The sequence below is a fragment of the Epinephelus moara genome, chromosome 12 (assembly GCF_006386435.1).
Source record: "Epinephelus moara isolate mb chromosome 12, YSFRI_EMoa_1.0, whole genome shotgun sequence".
Taxonomy (NCBI): domain Eukaryota; kingdom Metazoa; phylum Chordata; class Actinopteri; order Perciformes; family Serranidae; genus Epinephelus; species Epinephelus moara.
The window spans coordinates 29,275,877-29,290,796 of NC_065517.1; the positions used below are offsets into that span (position 1 = coordinate 29,275,877).

The window sequence follows — 14,920 nt, forward strand, 5'->3', positions numbered from 1 at the left end:
ACTGGTTTTGTGTTGATATGATTTGATTTTCTGGAGGTGGGACTTCTTTTTTTTGTACAAATCTACAAATACAAATGTGAAATCTTCAGTACCTTTAATGGAGGTAACGAGCCCCCAATCCATGAACTGCACAGGCCACAAAATATTATACATCTGATTTCTCTGTTTCACTGAATGACAGGTGCGTAGTGATTACATGCAGCATCATGCCTCTAAGGTCAGTGAAGGGATGGCGCTGCAGCTCGGGTGTTTGGAAATCAGGTGAATCACTGCAGTCCTCTTATTCTTTATGTTCTAAAACTTTTGATTTCATTTGTTTTATTGAGTGAATTTTATAGAAAGTTTTAGTTGCTGAGATGTTTTTACTCTCTTATTACAGGAGGTTCTACAAAGACATGAATGCTAAAGGTCTCGAGAAGAAGTCCAACTTTGAGCTGCTAGAGTAAGTTTTTAGTTTCCATTAATCTTGTAGCTACTCATAACTTCACTCATTGCTGGATAATGTTGTAAATAGCTTGAAGCGATTTGACCTCCATTTCTGCAGGTCATTGAAAGATGATATTCAGAAGATGATGTTTCAATCTGGTAGCAATAGTTTATTTTACTGTTTTAATTCCTTTGTTTTTTTTTTCTTCTAAAATTTCCTTTACAAATGAAGAAAAGAAGTGGGCCTGGACCTCTTCTTTCCTCAAGAGCTTATTAACAGCATGAAGGTAAACCATCCTAACAGTGGTTTCGATTCTTAAAGGGATACTTAGACGATTTTCAACCAGGTCTGTGTCAAACAGACCATGGCAAACCCTTCATCTGCACACACTCCTCCCACAGTGGTGAGACAGACCTGGTTGAAAATTGCCAAAGTTTCCCACTAATGACTAGAAAACCCCAAATTAATTTGCCTAATTTACTACTGGGTGGTACCGTCATCAGAGTGAATATAAAATAATAATTTAAACTTCCCTGCTTGTGATCCAGTCAAGGCAGCTACGGAAGTTGATCCAGCAAACATTTCAACAGTACGCAACACTCAAGGAGGATGACTGCATGATCAAGTTCTTTGAGACCTTCAAAGAGTTCTCCAGTTACGATGAAGAGGTTTTCCCATGTGAACTTGTGGTGAGCAGCCTCCTTAATCCAATGATAGCCATTGTTACAATTGCCGGGAGCTTTAAACGGAATCTGTTCATATTCATATTAATATTTCAAACATTTAACCACTCGCACTTGTGAACAGCAAGGTTGGAGTCTAGCAGTGGAGCTGGTTGTCGGTGGGAGGGGGATTCGCCAACGCACACAGAAGGATTCAGCGGTAAGCAGGATGAAGATGTTGATAGCTTTAACCTTTGACCTGGATTTGACCTTTCATCAATTTAGTACATTGTTGTGTCATCTATCTAATCTATCTAGCCAATTTCCAGGATTTTTGTGAAAGGAATATATGGCCATTTTGGGAAATGCACTTATTGGCTTCCTTGCTGAAAGTTAGATGATAAGATTGATAGCACTCGTGTCCAAGAAGCCAAAGCCAGCAGCAAAACTAGAAACAGCTCACTTAGCTCTTTCAAAAGGAAACAAAATTCATTCAGCAGCACCCCTATAGCTCACTAAAAGACTGACCCTAATGCTGTAATTCATTTTCAATGTAAGCTGGTGACATAACGCTACAAACTGACGCCCGACACTTGTCACTGCTGACAGGCATGATGCAATACTAACGAAACTTTTTTCTCCAGCGGCACAGTGAGGCCCCAGTCATATAGTTTGTTTTTAGCCGTGGTACTGTGTTATTTAGCTTAGTTAGCTGACACTATGCTAGCTTTAAGTATGTTGCAGTGCATACGGGGATGCAATGAGGTAGCTAAATGTGATGTTAAAACAGGGTCCAGACACTGATCATAACCATAGATGTTTTATGTCTAAATACAGACTTAAAATGACGTTCATTCGAGGTGATCTGTGGCAAGTAGCAGACACACACAAGCCTGTGACGATATAGGTATGGTAAAGTGCACCTGAGAAACACTTCCACAGTGACTTGGTGAAAATGTAGCTAGTAACACTGTTGCCGTGTCGCTTATAGTGTGAACACAGCATAAGTCCCTCCCCAACTTAGTTACTGTTACTAGGTCTGACAAGCTTGACGGAAATAAACATGGCAATGCCGGTTCAGTGTAGACGGGTGCCACAGTATCTATTAGATTCTGGGTGTGAGGCAATATAGCTTCAAGAAGCCGACAGCAGGACTACAGTATGCGATGGAAGAATATGTTAACGATGGGATGCTGGATGTTGTGTAGCTATATGCAGATAGAGTGCTGAAGTCACGCCCCTCCCGATGAAGCTCATGGGACCTTAGATCAGAAAAAATATGAATGGCAGTGAATGAGGAGAGAAATATTATCTTTTGGTCCCGTTTGAGTTGTGACATGAAATCCAAATATGTCGTTAATGAATTTAAAACATAAATTTTAAGGTCAAAAAAGTCATAAAACTTTTGAGATATAAGCTTTTGAAAAAAACATAATTAGAAAAACTACACAGGAGGCGGTCGCGTATGTGACGTCATAGCTTTCGCTCGCTTCCTGCAGCTTGGAGTGACTGCAACCTGGCACAAAACACACAGACATCTTCAATCATAAATCGATTAATCATTAAACAGTGGAATTTCAGCGGGGAGGCCAAGCTGCAGGAAGCGAGCGAAAGCTATGACGTCACATACACGACCTCCTCCTGTGTACTCTTGAGTCTTTTCTAATTAAAAAGCTTATATCTCAACAGTTTTACCACAAAGTATGACTTTCTTGACCTTAAAATTTATGTTTTAAATTCATTAACGACATATTTAGATTTCATGTCGCAACTCAAATGTGAACAAAAGATAATATTGCTCTCCCCATTCACTGCCATTCATATTTTTTCCGATCTAAGGTCTTGCTCTCCCCATTCACTGCCATTCATATTTTTTCCGATCTAAGGTCCCATGAGCTCTACCGGAAAGGGACGTGACTTTGGCACTCTATAAATAACACCAAAAGTTACTTTGGGGCAGGACGTAGCCTTCCAGAAACAACATAGACAAAGCAACATTAGCCTTGGTCTTTTCTGGCTAACGCTAACTCATCTCAAAAATATTTCAGCAACCAACCTGTCAGTCCTTTCCAAACGTCTTTAACGTTACCAAGAAAATAAAGAGAAAGCAAACCAAACATTATGCTAACTCCTCTTAATGTAGCTATACGTTAGCTGGACAGTTGGCTAGTGTTTTGCTAACATTAGCTAACCTAACTTAAGATGTGACTATCTACAACACAGTGCATACAGATTGTGACAGCAGTCTTTCAGTTTTCAAAACTGGTTTTTCTTTTCAGCATAGACGAGCCTAGCACATAGTAAAATAAAACAGGAAAGGGGAAAGCTGACTGAGGTTCTGTCACTTACTTAGCTTAGCTTAGTTCAACTGTTACTGGAGCACAGAGCGAAAAGGGGTGGGGCTTAGGAAGGGTCTATAGAGTGCTGCAGTGATGACTTTTTTTGTAGGCCAATACAGAAGTTAGCATCGCACTGGTTCCCTCGTTAAAAAGCCTATGGGATTTTCTATTGGATTTTGAAGTATTACAGAAAATAAGCTCTGTGGCAAACAAACGTTTATGATACTTACAGGTTTTGTTCAATAAGGTAATCTCCACAAAGGAGCACTGCTTTTATTAATCACCAGAAGTAGAAAGATTAGTGTTGCCACCACAACAAGGCTGTAAAGCTGTGTTCATTCTGTAATATAATTTAGCCATTTGTTAGCAATCACCTTTTTAAGACACATCAAATCTTCAAAATTCACGAGTGGGTTTTTAAATGATGTATTTCATATTGTAGAACAAAACATCAAAGTTTCTTAAGCTTGTGTTCACAGGCATCTAACCAAAAACCCATTCAAAAAACACATCGACTTCAAGACGAGGGAACCAGGAGTGCTAAAATGCTAACTTATTTCTGAGTTTTAGGACTCGTTCCTGCACTATCCTGGTTGCTAACTGATATTTACCACACAATCATGAGGGGTATTAACTTCAGCGAGAAAGCAATTAAGCATATTTCCAAAAATTCATATTCTGTTTCAATTTACTGTATCCATCTTTAAAGTATTCCTATATATTTTGGAAAATACCATTTGAATTCTTATTGTGAAAGCTGTGTGAAATAATTCCTGCTGGACATATTATGCAAAGAAACTGGTCTTTTGCTACATCCTTTAATATCTCACACAGCTTATCAATTGTAATCAGCTCCAGCTTAACTCAATTAATTACATACCTATTTTTTAATTTTTATTTTTTTGTTTCTCAGCCTGTTTTTCTAGCCGACTTCAAACAGATCAAGAAAATAAAATGCTTATCTCGGAGCGACAGCAAGCCACTCATAGACTTCAGCATAGAGGGGGCCAGACAAGTAAGTACCATAACACTATCTACCTATGATGCAGTATTACTTTGCACAGTGTTAAGAATCAGAAAAGTTAAAATAAGCAAGAGAGTTTACTATAGAGAGTGTATGCACAGGAAATTTGACCCAGTACATGTGTTTCATGCCCTTTTTTCTTCTTTCTGATAGCGTCTATCAATCAATGTGGCCACGATGTCTTTGGCAGAGAACATGATGGACCTTATTGATGGCTACTGTCGCCTGGAAAATGACACAGAGGATAGTGTTATCTACCGGCCAAATAAAGGTGTGTACAGCTCAGCCACTTTTCCTATTACTTTCTTAACATCACCATGGTAAAAGCTTACAACAAAGACATTGTTTTTAAGTGTGGAGTGTAGTTGGAGGCCTTAAAGGCTGCATGGAAGACTTTTAAAATGTATTAATGTATTAAGCTTTACTGTAATTATCATGACTTATTTCTGTCCTAGATGCCAGTACACGGAGCGCTCTACCTGAGCTTCCTACAAAGTGAGTACATGTCGGCGGTTTTACAACCCTGAATGATTTGTGCCCTCTCTCATCCTCGGCGTAGCTGCAGAGTCCAAGCTGTACTAATACCCTTTGGTTGTAATATGAAATGAAAAGTTAGAGTTATTGATGAGAAAGGCTGTATTATCGAATCATTCTGTCAGCGCTCTGAGGAGCCATAAGTTGGAAATTTATGAGCCAGGCTTTCTCTCATTCTGTCCTCTCTCTGGAGCAGTAGAAACAGCGGCTCGGTCAGACACAGTATGGGTGAGCTGACACTTTTCATTGTTCTACATCACCTCCATGTATAGTACAATACACAGCATCTTCAAAGCCAAACCTTTCCGTAATTATCTCACAAAAACAAGTGAAAGTATATTGATCTCTCTTTTGTATTTTCAGGGTCAGACATCTATTGTGAGATTCTCGATGAAAGGCCGACATCAGGTCCGTTGAAAGTTTGTATTCATGTCTTTTGCAGAATAATAACTGTGTGAACTTGCTTTGAAATTTCATAAACGCAAACCTTGTTGTGTAGTTGTCAAGTACGGGATTGACCGGAGTGACATTGTTCTCGGCCGAATCCTTGGTGAGGGTTTTTTTGGGGAAGTCTATGATGGAGTCTACAAAAAAGATGTAAGTGTATCTTCCTAATTGAAGTATATTAATACTAACAGCAAACACAGGATTATTTATTAACTGCCTATAGATTATGATGGTAGGAAGCTTGCTGGAGAAATATAAATTGATTAAATATCTATGCTGCCAGGAGTCACAGTTGTTTCTGTTGAAGCTTAAATATGGCATATTTGCTGTTGCCATCTTGGATTTTTGGAGCCAAAAGTGACAATATTTGGACGAGACGGTGGAGGTAACCCTCACACTACCTGCTAGCTTGGTTAGCACGGTGTATTTACAGCTATGGTTAACTGTGATAATGCTAATGCTAATTTTTGCAAGCAAAAAAACAGGCTTAAAACCATTTAAACAAAGTGTATTTACCAGAAAAACTGAATATCCAACTCCTAAAAAGGTCTATTAGATCAACCAAACATTGAACAAGAATGTACGTACTATAAACAAATGTCCATCCAAAACATCACAGTTAACTTTCATGAACTGAAAACACACTCAAGTAGAAAAGCTATGCCCATACTTTGTAATTCTGGGGTTACGCCATCGTTGTTATCTAAGCAATGTTGTCATTAATTACATAAAAATTCACCCCCTGTACAGTTGTCATGAAGGGGGATATTGACTGTAGAGACCAAAATAGTTTTTTGTATCAGGCTGTAAACATGTTTATTTCTGCTGGGGGCCTGTGCGGATTGACCTGCTTTTGGAGCCAGCCTCAAATGGCCATTCAAATAAATGTAGTTCAGTTAGGACCACTTTAGTCAAAGAAAACTTTATTTTCATTTGCAGTATTGTATTTGGCGGTATGGCTCTGTTCTGTGGTGGAGAGAACACACCTCCCTGCCCTTCCATGCGCCTACATGGAAAGCCTAAGGCAGGGAGAGCAGCAGCAAAGACCCCCTGGGAACAGAACAGAGCAGCATCAGTGACAAACAGAAATGATATTGATAAGTCAGACACAACATGAAAAGGAGGAGCTGGGGTGGAGGCAGGTTGCAAAGCAGCGTACAGAGGAAGCAGCAACAGTCGGCAGGCCAGAGCAGTTTAAATGGGGCGCCCTGAATGAGATTCGCCATTTGGTTGTATAGAGAGGAATCATGTGATCTATCAGCTGACTCCCTTCCATCAGTCAGCTGCTCCATCATTTGATTGGGCTGTTTGAGATCAGCAGATGTAGCTGGGATGTGTGCTGAGCTTGACATCATGTCTTTTTTGCACTTCCGCATTGGCTTCATTTTGTAGCCCTGGAGGTTGCCACCAGGCCCCCAGGAAGTGCGTCGGGCTTTGAAGCCAATTTTGGTAGTTGCCAAACTACTATAAACTACAACTCCCGAGTCTGTCAAGTATTGCCATTGGGCCCAAAAAGACTTCCCGTAGACTTACATGGTGACAGAAACATCTGAAAAATCAGTGGATACATTTGTGTGTATACGTGTAGTAGGACTGGGAGTTATTGTCATTATTATTAACAGAATGGTGAGAGGATCAATGTGGCAGTGAAGACCTGCAAAGACTGTTCACCTGATGTGATGGAGAAGTTCATGAGTGAAGCAGGTAATTTAAAAAAAAATGTGTAGAAAACAGTTAAATAACTGTTTTAACAATAAATTAATATTTTTGAACTCTGTGTTTGCCAGTGATTATGAAGAACCTTGATCATCAGCACATTGTCAAACTGATCGGAATCATCGAGGACGATCCCGTGTGGATCGTCATGGAGCTTTATCAGTATGGAGAGGTTGGTGCTAGTCTTAATTTCCTTGTTTCAGTTTTAATCCAGTCATACTGTGTAACTGAACTGAAATCTTGCACAGTTCTAGCATGGTCTGATTTTCCTGCTGCCAGATACATGCATCATAGTATGAAAGAAAGACAGAGACTGTGTGTGTGAGTGCAGATGTCGATTAAAGTGACACTTACCTTTCTGGAAATTTTATGCTTTTCTTTGTTTAGGTTAAATGCTATTAATAAGCTGATGGCACACTAAAATGTAAGTGAATTCCACCAGAGATAAAAACTAATAATTATACCATTCTCATATGGTTCTAAGAAAACTCTGACCAATTATTGCATTCGGACCAATGCAATTATTGGCCGAGCATCCTGTCTGTCTTTCCCACGTGGAGCCCTCCGACTGACGTAACCACTCGCGTAACATCCATTTACTAGTGACGTTAACGCTACTATCTTACGTTGGCACTGTAACCTTATTCTACAACTCACCAGTCATCACTGACTCCAGTTGAGTTTTAAAACTCCGGGGTTGCGTTTGACTGTCTTGGTTGTGACGTTACACTTGCTCTCCTCTTCCGTGTATCTAACGTTACCTTGCCAGCGCCTACGTCTATCATAGACATAATGAGGACGTAATGGAGGAGGGGGGAGTAGGCCTTTGGAGGGAGGTGGAGTTGCAGGAGGAGGAGGATGGGACTTTGGAGGGAGGTGGAGTTGTGGATCTTCAATTTTTTTCTAAGTGCTGTGTGAAATGCAAGAAAGGTAAGAGTTGCTTTAGGTGAAATCCTGTCTTACTGAAATGTTGACGTTACAGCTCGGCAACTACCTAACTCAGAACCAGAACAAGCTGACGAACACAACTCTGGTGCTGTTCAGCCTGCAGATCTGCAAAGCTCTTGTCTACCTCGAAGGAGTCAACATGGTACACAGGTGAGAGATTCCTTTTATTTTTTGTGTTGTTATCCAGAAATGAAGATATAGTTGTTGTCTTTTTGTGTATCTACAGTTAGATTTAGCCCAAGTGCCAGAAAAAAAGTTGGCATTGTACGTTTCTTAAAACTTCGGTTCTGTCTTTCCTCTGTTCCAACAATCATCAGCTCTGGTTTGGTTAAAATAAAACCTTAATTCACCCAGTTGGATGTGAAAATATGCTAACTCTGTACATGCTAAAATTTCTGTTTATTTAAATGGAGTCTGGGGGCTAAAGAGTTGATTATTTGCACGTAACAAGATCTCAGAGCTGGTTTCAAACAATGGCCAACATGTTGAAACTGTGGACATTTTTAAATACTTTGATGGATAAATACAGCATAAATACAGTTACGGACTCCCACGTGAGCTTCTTTGGAAATATACTGACAATTAAGCGGCTTTTTACAATGTTGTCTTTCATGTTTGGTGAGCCGAAATCAAATTTCCACCCAAGGTTGACAATAAAGATTTATTCTATTCTACTTCAGAAGCGTTGATATGATAAAAAGTACAAATGTATCATATCTGTTTTTGCAGAAACATATAATACCACCAGTTTTTTGGAGATTGGGCTGTTCAATTTCTTATCCTGGCTTAAAAATGATCAAATAATGATCTTAATTTTTCCAATCAACTGATAAATCTTCTGTAAATTGATGTAAACCATAGTAAACTTAGCTATCAGTTCCCCTTAAACATTATGCATCAATCTCTCTCATGTTTAGAGTGTAACAAACCTTTTTGTCCTGAGTGATGACCAAGTCAGTTTGACAGCACTACTAAGTCACCATGACCAGCTAACGAAGTTGAAGTAGCAATGTTTGAACAGTACGTCTGTGCTAAAACTCATAATTTCCACAGGTAGTAGTGTATAATAAAAAAGATCCTTTGTTACTGTCATAAGAAAAGAGGCACAACCTGTAATGTTCTGGGCAACAAGTTACAGTATGTACTTGAAATAATTTGACAAATCTGAGTGTGATTTACTGCACAGTGCTGATTCACAGAGATGGTGAGGAAAAAGTTGACAGTCTTATTGATGGATACAAAGAAAAAAAGCATCTGAATATAAAGTGGAGTTATATGACAATAGAAAACTTTTTTTCATTTAAACTTTGAATATTTATACTAAAACACAACATTATATAAAGCTGATGTGAGATGACAGAAAAACATGTTCAGTCAGTTGTTTCTGCAGACTCCTATCAACAGGTTTCAGGCAGCGAAGCAGCCACTCTGGATTCAATCTCCTGTGAAGATAAAAAACACAGACAAAGGAAATGACTTTCTGCCTGTGTGGAAAATGCAAAGATTCCTTTTGTATTATTTTCTGCTGCAGTTGTGGAAGCACTGCAGTGATAGAGAGGCAAATTTAAGGGCCATTTAAGACACTGTGCTTGTCTTATCTGCATTTTTATTATCTCTGTTTGGTATTTTTCAACCTGGATCCTATGTTGCCATATTTTCATGTCAAAGTGACTCATGGGAAAAACTAGTTTTGTGACATCCACATTTTTATGTCACATAGGCAACTATGAAGAGAAGCTAATTTTTTGGTGTCAGAGGCTCTAATGGACAGGTACAGCTGTGTATCATCTGCGTAGCTATGGAAAGAGATGTTGTGATGATGCATTATCTGTCCCAGGGGTAGCACATACAGGGTGAACAGAACAGGTCCCAAAACTGATCCTTGTGGTATTCCATCTTTTGTCTGAGCAGTTCTTGAGGAATATTCCCCAACAGTGACTTAAGTAATGATATGACTTCATTGCGATTTTAAGTATGTTGCAATGTGCTGAGTGTTGCGATAAAATATATTGCGATTCATTACCTTTTTTCAAGAGTAAATATGTCTTAAAAGGGAGACTTTGTCAACATCTGTTTTATCTAATATGATAAAGTTTTCAGTCTGTTTATCTCACTCCAGCTGTTTTTATTGCAGCGAAATGTATGTAGTGGACTGAAAAAGCAATGATTATATCATTATTATTCTAGTAGACTACCAAAAGCTGATTTGTTTTGGTAATATTAATAATTTGTATAATTAAAAAAATCAAGACTTGGCACTGTGCAACGATACAATATTGCCACACAAAAATATTGCGATGCTGTACCAGAATGCTGCAGCGGCCTCGCCCAATACTGGACCAGTTTTAACAATTGTTGTCTCCACTGGTCACCTAGGCACAAAAACATGGGAAAATAGGGTCCAGGTTGAAAAATACCAAAGCTGCCCTTTAACTTTTCTTGTTGTCTATATTGTGTTTTGTCACAGAGACATTGCTGTGCGGAACGTGTTAGTCGCCAGTCCAGACTGTGTGAAGCTCGGAGACTTCGGTCTGTCGAGATACATCGAGGATGAAGAATACTACAAAGGTAAGAGAGGCATAATCGTCTAAATTTTAAAGCATATATATGTCCTTGACAGACAAGTCAAGAGGGAACATAAATAATAAAAATGCACCTCTTTATGTTCCTGTTCAAAAATGAAGTGTTAACTACAAAATAAAATGTCTCCTGTTCCTTTGCAGCGTCTGTTACCCGCTTGCCAATCAAGTGGATGGCCCCAGAGTCCATCAACTTCAGACGTTTCACCTCGGCCAGTGATGTCTGGATGTTTGGTGAGTTTAAGATACACCGACCTACAGACGGTACAACAGCTCAGTGCAGAGACAATAAACATGCTCAAGGCACGGGACAGGAAAGCACAGTCACTCACACATGAGAAAAAGCATGTGGCTGGTTAATCTTCAACCTAAACAGCACTGTGTGGTTTTATGAGATGGTAAAAATATATTTGAACTGATATCAGAACAACATGGAGCACGGTACACACACACAGACTGATCTTTATTTTAGGCGATGAGAGGTTAGAAACCACTTTATGGACATTTGTTTAGGGCACGTACAAGCTCTCCTAATTACTTGATGCAACAATCAAGTCTACATCTGTTATCACCTGTCTGTACACCTCAACCAAATCAGCACCCTCTTGTGGTCCACTTCAGAGCCACACTGTAGCCTTCTGTGGTGCATTTCATACATCTGACTTACTACAATCGAATAATTCATATTAAGCATTTACTAGAAAAAGTGACCTACCATAAAGACGCTGGCTTTTTGAATGTGTTGCTCATAAAAAAATACCTGAGCTCGAGTAAAGTCCACATGGCAATTGTAAGGGCCAAATATGTCACTCAGCAGACCTGAATCATATTTACCATTGGTGCACACTGGGTGGCGCTGTATTCATACTTTGAGGCTTAGGGTATGGTAGGGTTGCTGTCAGGTGCATCAGCCCCAGAGGAGCAGAAGGTTTTTGACTGCTGTGGCGGGGGACAGTGTTCAACGTGCTGTGAGCTGTGTGTGTTTGATTTGAATGAAAGATAAAGAAACGGACATTTTTCCAACCTGTGTTTGGTGGTATGAATAAATACGATGATTGTTCTGCAACTGGCACCTGCAGTTTATCGTCTAAACTCAACACAACCAAGAACGCTGTGGTATTAGCCGTGTAAAACGCGTTGGCCAGGTCAGGCCGGGTGAAACATCTCATGTAGCTGCAAGTAACAGGTGTAGCTCCTACAGCAACAACGTGTGTATGAATACTATATGTGAATATATATGAAGCTTCTTTGCCACAACATTTGAAGCATTGTCTTTTGTCATGGCTATACATTAGTCTGGAAAGACATGGATGTAGACTGTAACTGCACCTTGGCTGGTTTGTGGTGGCTACCATGAGGTAGTAAATTAAGTTTGTTTCTCCTTTTAAAGGAGAAATGAAAAACAGACATGTCCAGGAGCACGGTCCAAAAGGAGAACAGAAACAGCCTCGATCAGTAGCATGGTGTCGTCATGAGTGACACAAGCCTGTATTATTGTACTTTGCACATATACAATGAGAAGCGTAAAGGCCCTAAACTCATGACTGTTTATTTTGTTTCTCTTTGTTTGCATCACTCGATAGCTGTGTGTGTGTGGGAGATAATGAGTCGCGGACAGCAGCCGTTTTTCTGGCTTGAGAACAGAGACGTGATCAACCAGCTGGAGCAGGGAATCAGGCTGCCCAAACCAGACAACTGCCCTCCTGCCCTCTACTCACTCATGACCCGCTGCTGGTCCTATGATCCCAGAGAGAGACCCAACTTCACTGAGCTGGTGGTCAAGATCAGGTATGTCTTTATTCCAAGTAAAAGGAGACATACTCTTACAAAATGACACAGGCACAGAATGAAAAGACCTTTTAAATAAGGCCCAGATGCACGCTGGATCTGCGGTGATGACATTTTTGTAATGATGAAGTTAGAGCCATCGATGACTGGTTAGTTTTTAAATTGTAAGAATTAAAATGGGAGATCAGCATTGCACTTAATTTGAGAAGATTCAGAGCACTAAGTAGTTACTTGCAATAACAGTTAATAGAATGTGTTTTTGTACCTCTCTTACTAAAGCATGATATAACTTGTTGTCTGAAATCTGTCAGTGATGTCCACCACATGGAGAAGGAGCAGGAAGTGGAGAGAGAAAGGGACAGAGCACGCTCCACAAAATTTTTCGACACCAAGTTTAACTTCAACGAGCCTCCACCCAAGGTACGGGTCACTGTCATACTCAGCCACTGACATATGTTTAGCCCCATTTCCACCAAACACTTTCAGTATGGTACCTTTGGAAAGTAAAAAAAAGTAACCCTTCAGACATGGTACCTAGACTCTAGCATTTCCACCACAAACAGTACTGTTATATGTGGGTGGTGCTGTTGTCACTCACTGCTCCGTCCAGCACTCACTGTATTTCCTCCTTTATTGCGCCTCGTTTATCGTCCACAGAACGAGGCTGCACGCCAACATTTTCAGAACAAAATATAACAGGCTGCAGTGAGAGTCTCTCTCCATGGGATATTTAAAAATAGCGGGTTTGTATTTAGTCCTGTTAAGGCAAGCTCAGGGGTTTAGTGTAGCCGGAACCCACAGGAACAACGCTCCACAACGCTTTTTTTTTTTCTCAGTGAGATTAGAATATATGCCGTTCACAAAACCCGGCCAAAATTAATACATATAAACGCTTGAAGATCCACTCATTATTAAAAGTGTATGTCATATAAAAACTAAAGTGATGGTCAAAGTTGTCACAGTGAAATTTAAGGTGCCTTAGGGCTTTACAGAACAGCACATTATTCAAATTCAATGTTCTAATGGATCCTCTGAATATTTACTGTAGCCTTCAAGAACAAAACCAGGGCGGTTCGGGAACACGCTCAGTATTGGTCTACACATTCAGGTACAGTAGCTTTAACCTGTTTCCTCCAAGATGACAAGCTTAACTTAAAAGATATATTTATGTGAATGATGTGTGTGTCTGCAGCTGAACGAAGCTCTGTGTGCCAGCTCACCTGACCTGGCCAGCCCATGTGACTACCAGTCCCCGGTCGACTCCATGAACAATCTCACGTTGCCATCCTGGTCCCCCCGGCGTCGAAGCATGGTGGTAAGAAGGGCTCAGCAATTTGTCTTGAAGTCTAACCTTTCTGTGTGTATGTGGGTCATTTTTCTCGCCTTTTAAGTCACGTGTTACAATGTTAATGAAGTTGGAGCTTAACATGAATGCATCAAAGGAACAATTCACCCCTCAAATGACCATTTATGTATCAATTACTCACCCTGTGTTACATTGAATTTGTAAGTTAAACTTTATTTTTCTCATGTGCCTCCATGGAGAAAGAAGAATCCAAAAAATGAGAAAATTCTTGATTAATTGAAATCAAAGGTGACCATGTTTAACCACCGCAAAACTATATTAAAACATCCAATTACAAAGTCCACACAACTCGTGCACTCATGCAGTATAATCGAAGTCTCATTTATCCAGTCATATGCTCAGTACTTCCCAAACAGACAGCCCTTTCCAAGGGGGAACTGATTTAAAAGCAAAACTTAACTCTCTTCCCAGCCAGACTCCATTAACAAAAACAGTAATTTTACCTCGCTGAACACAGGAGCTGCCGCTCTGCCTCTGCCTTGATCAGATAGTTACTTTGTGTTATTGTGTGACTTTGGTGTTTTAAAGGGTTAGTTTAGACTGGGAGAGAGCGTAGATGGAGTTTAACTTTCTGTTTAATTCCCTGTCAGAAAGAGCTGTCCTGGAAGTACTTAGCATATGGCTGGATAAATTAGACTTGGATTATACTGCACAAGTTGTCTAAGATTTTGTGAATGGATGTTTTGATATAGTTTTGCTGTTCTTTAACATGGACCCCTTTGACTTTGGTTCATCAAGACATATTCACTCTGTTTTTTGGATTCTTCGTGTGAAAAAAACAACGTTTTCTTCACAAATTCAGCACAACACAGGGTTAGTAATTGATATACAAATGGTCCTTTGGGAGGTAAATTATTCCTTTAGAGACAAAAAAGGCATTATGTGATGTTAATCCATCATTCTCCTGATCCTAGGAGGGCGAGATCTTCCGCGTGGACCCAAACAGCAGGGAGGACGCCACGCGCCTGTGGCAGACGGACAGACGGCAGATGCAGGCCACTCTCCGCCGGCAGAAAGAGCAGATGATGGAGGATGAAAAGTGGCTGGAGAAGGAGGAGCAACGCTTGGTGGGAAACAGAGCTTCATTAAG

At 40.1% G+C, this 14,920-nt stretch overlaps 1 protein-coding gene across 2 annotated transcripts in view; it reads left to right on the top strand.

Annotated features, from left to right (window-relative positions):
* Positions 1-14,920, top strand: part of ptk2bb (protein tyrosine kinase 2 beta, b) — a 35,391-nt gene that overhangs the window by 13,384 nt on the left and 7,087 nt on the right. For both annotated transcript variants that reach the window (XM_050058574.1, XM_050058575.1), the window contains exons 5-25: positions 182-261; positions 380-442; positions 659-713; positions 976-1,116; positions 1,235-1,309; positions 4,342-4,443; positions 4,606-4,723; positions 4,908-4,947; positions 5,183-5,214; positions 5,350-5,394; positions 5,486-5,583; positions 7,056-7,137; positions 7,221-7,321; positions 8,132-8,247; positions 10,565-10,665; positions 10,821-10,910; positions 12,260-12,464; positions 12,776-12,884; positions 13,513-13,572; positions 13,657-13,779; positions 14,745-14,897. In XM_050058574.1, coding sequence (XP_049914531.1) covers positions 182-261; positions 380-442; positions 659-713; positions 976-1,116; positions 1,235-1,309; positions 4,342-4,443; positions 4,606-4,723; positions 4,908-4,947; positions 5,183-5,214; positions 5,350-5,394; positions 5,486-5,583; positions 7,056-7,137; positions 7,221-7,321; positions 8,132-8,247; positions 10,565-10,665; positions 10,821-10,910; positions 12,260-12,464; positions 12,776-12,884; positions 13,513-13,572; positions 13,657-13,779; positions 14,745-14,897 — 1,989 coding nt within the window. The remainder of the gene's footprint in view (positions 1-181; positions 262-379; positions 443-658; positions 714-975; positions 1,117-1,234; positions 1,310-4,341; positions 4,444-4,605; positions 4,724-4,907; positions 4,948-5,182; positions 5,215-5,349; positions 5,395-5,485; positions 5,584-7,055; positions 7,138-7,220; positions 7,322-8,131; positions 8,248-10,564; positions 10,666-10,820; positions 10,911-12,259; positions 12,465-12,775; positions 12,885-13,512; positions 13,573-13,656; positions 13,780-14,744; positions 14,898-14,920) is intronic.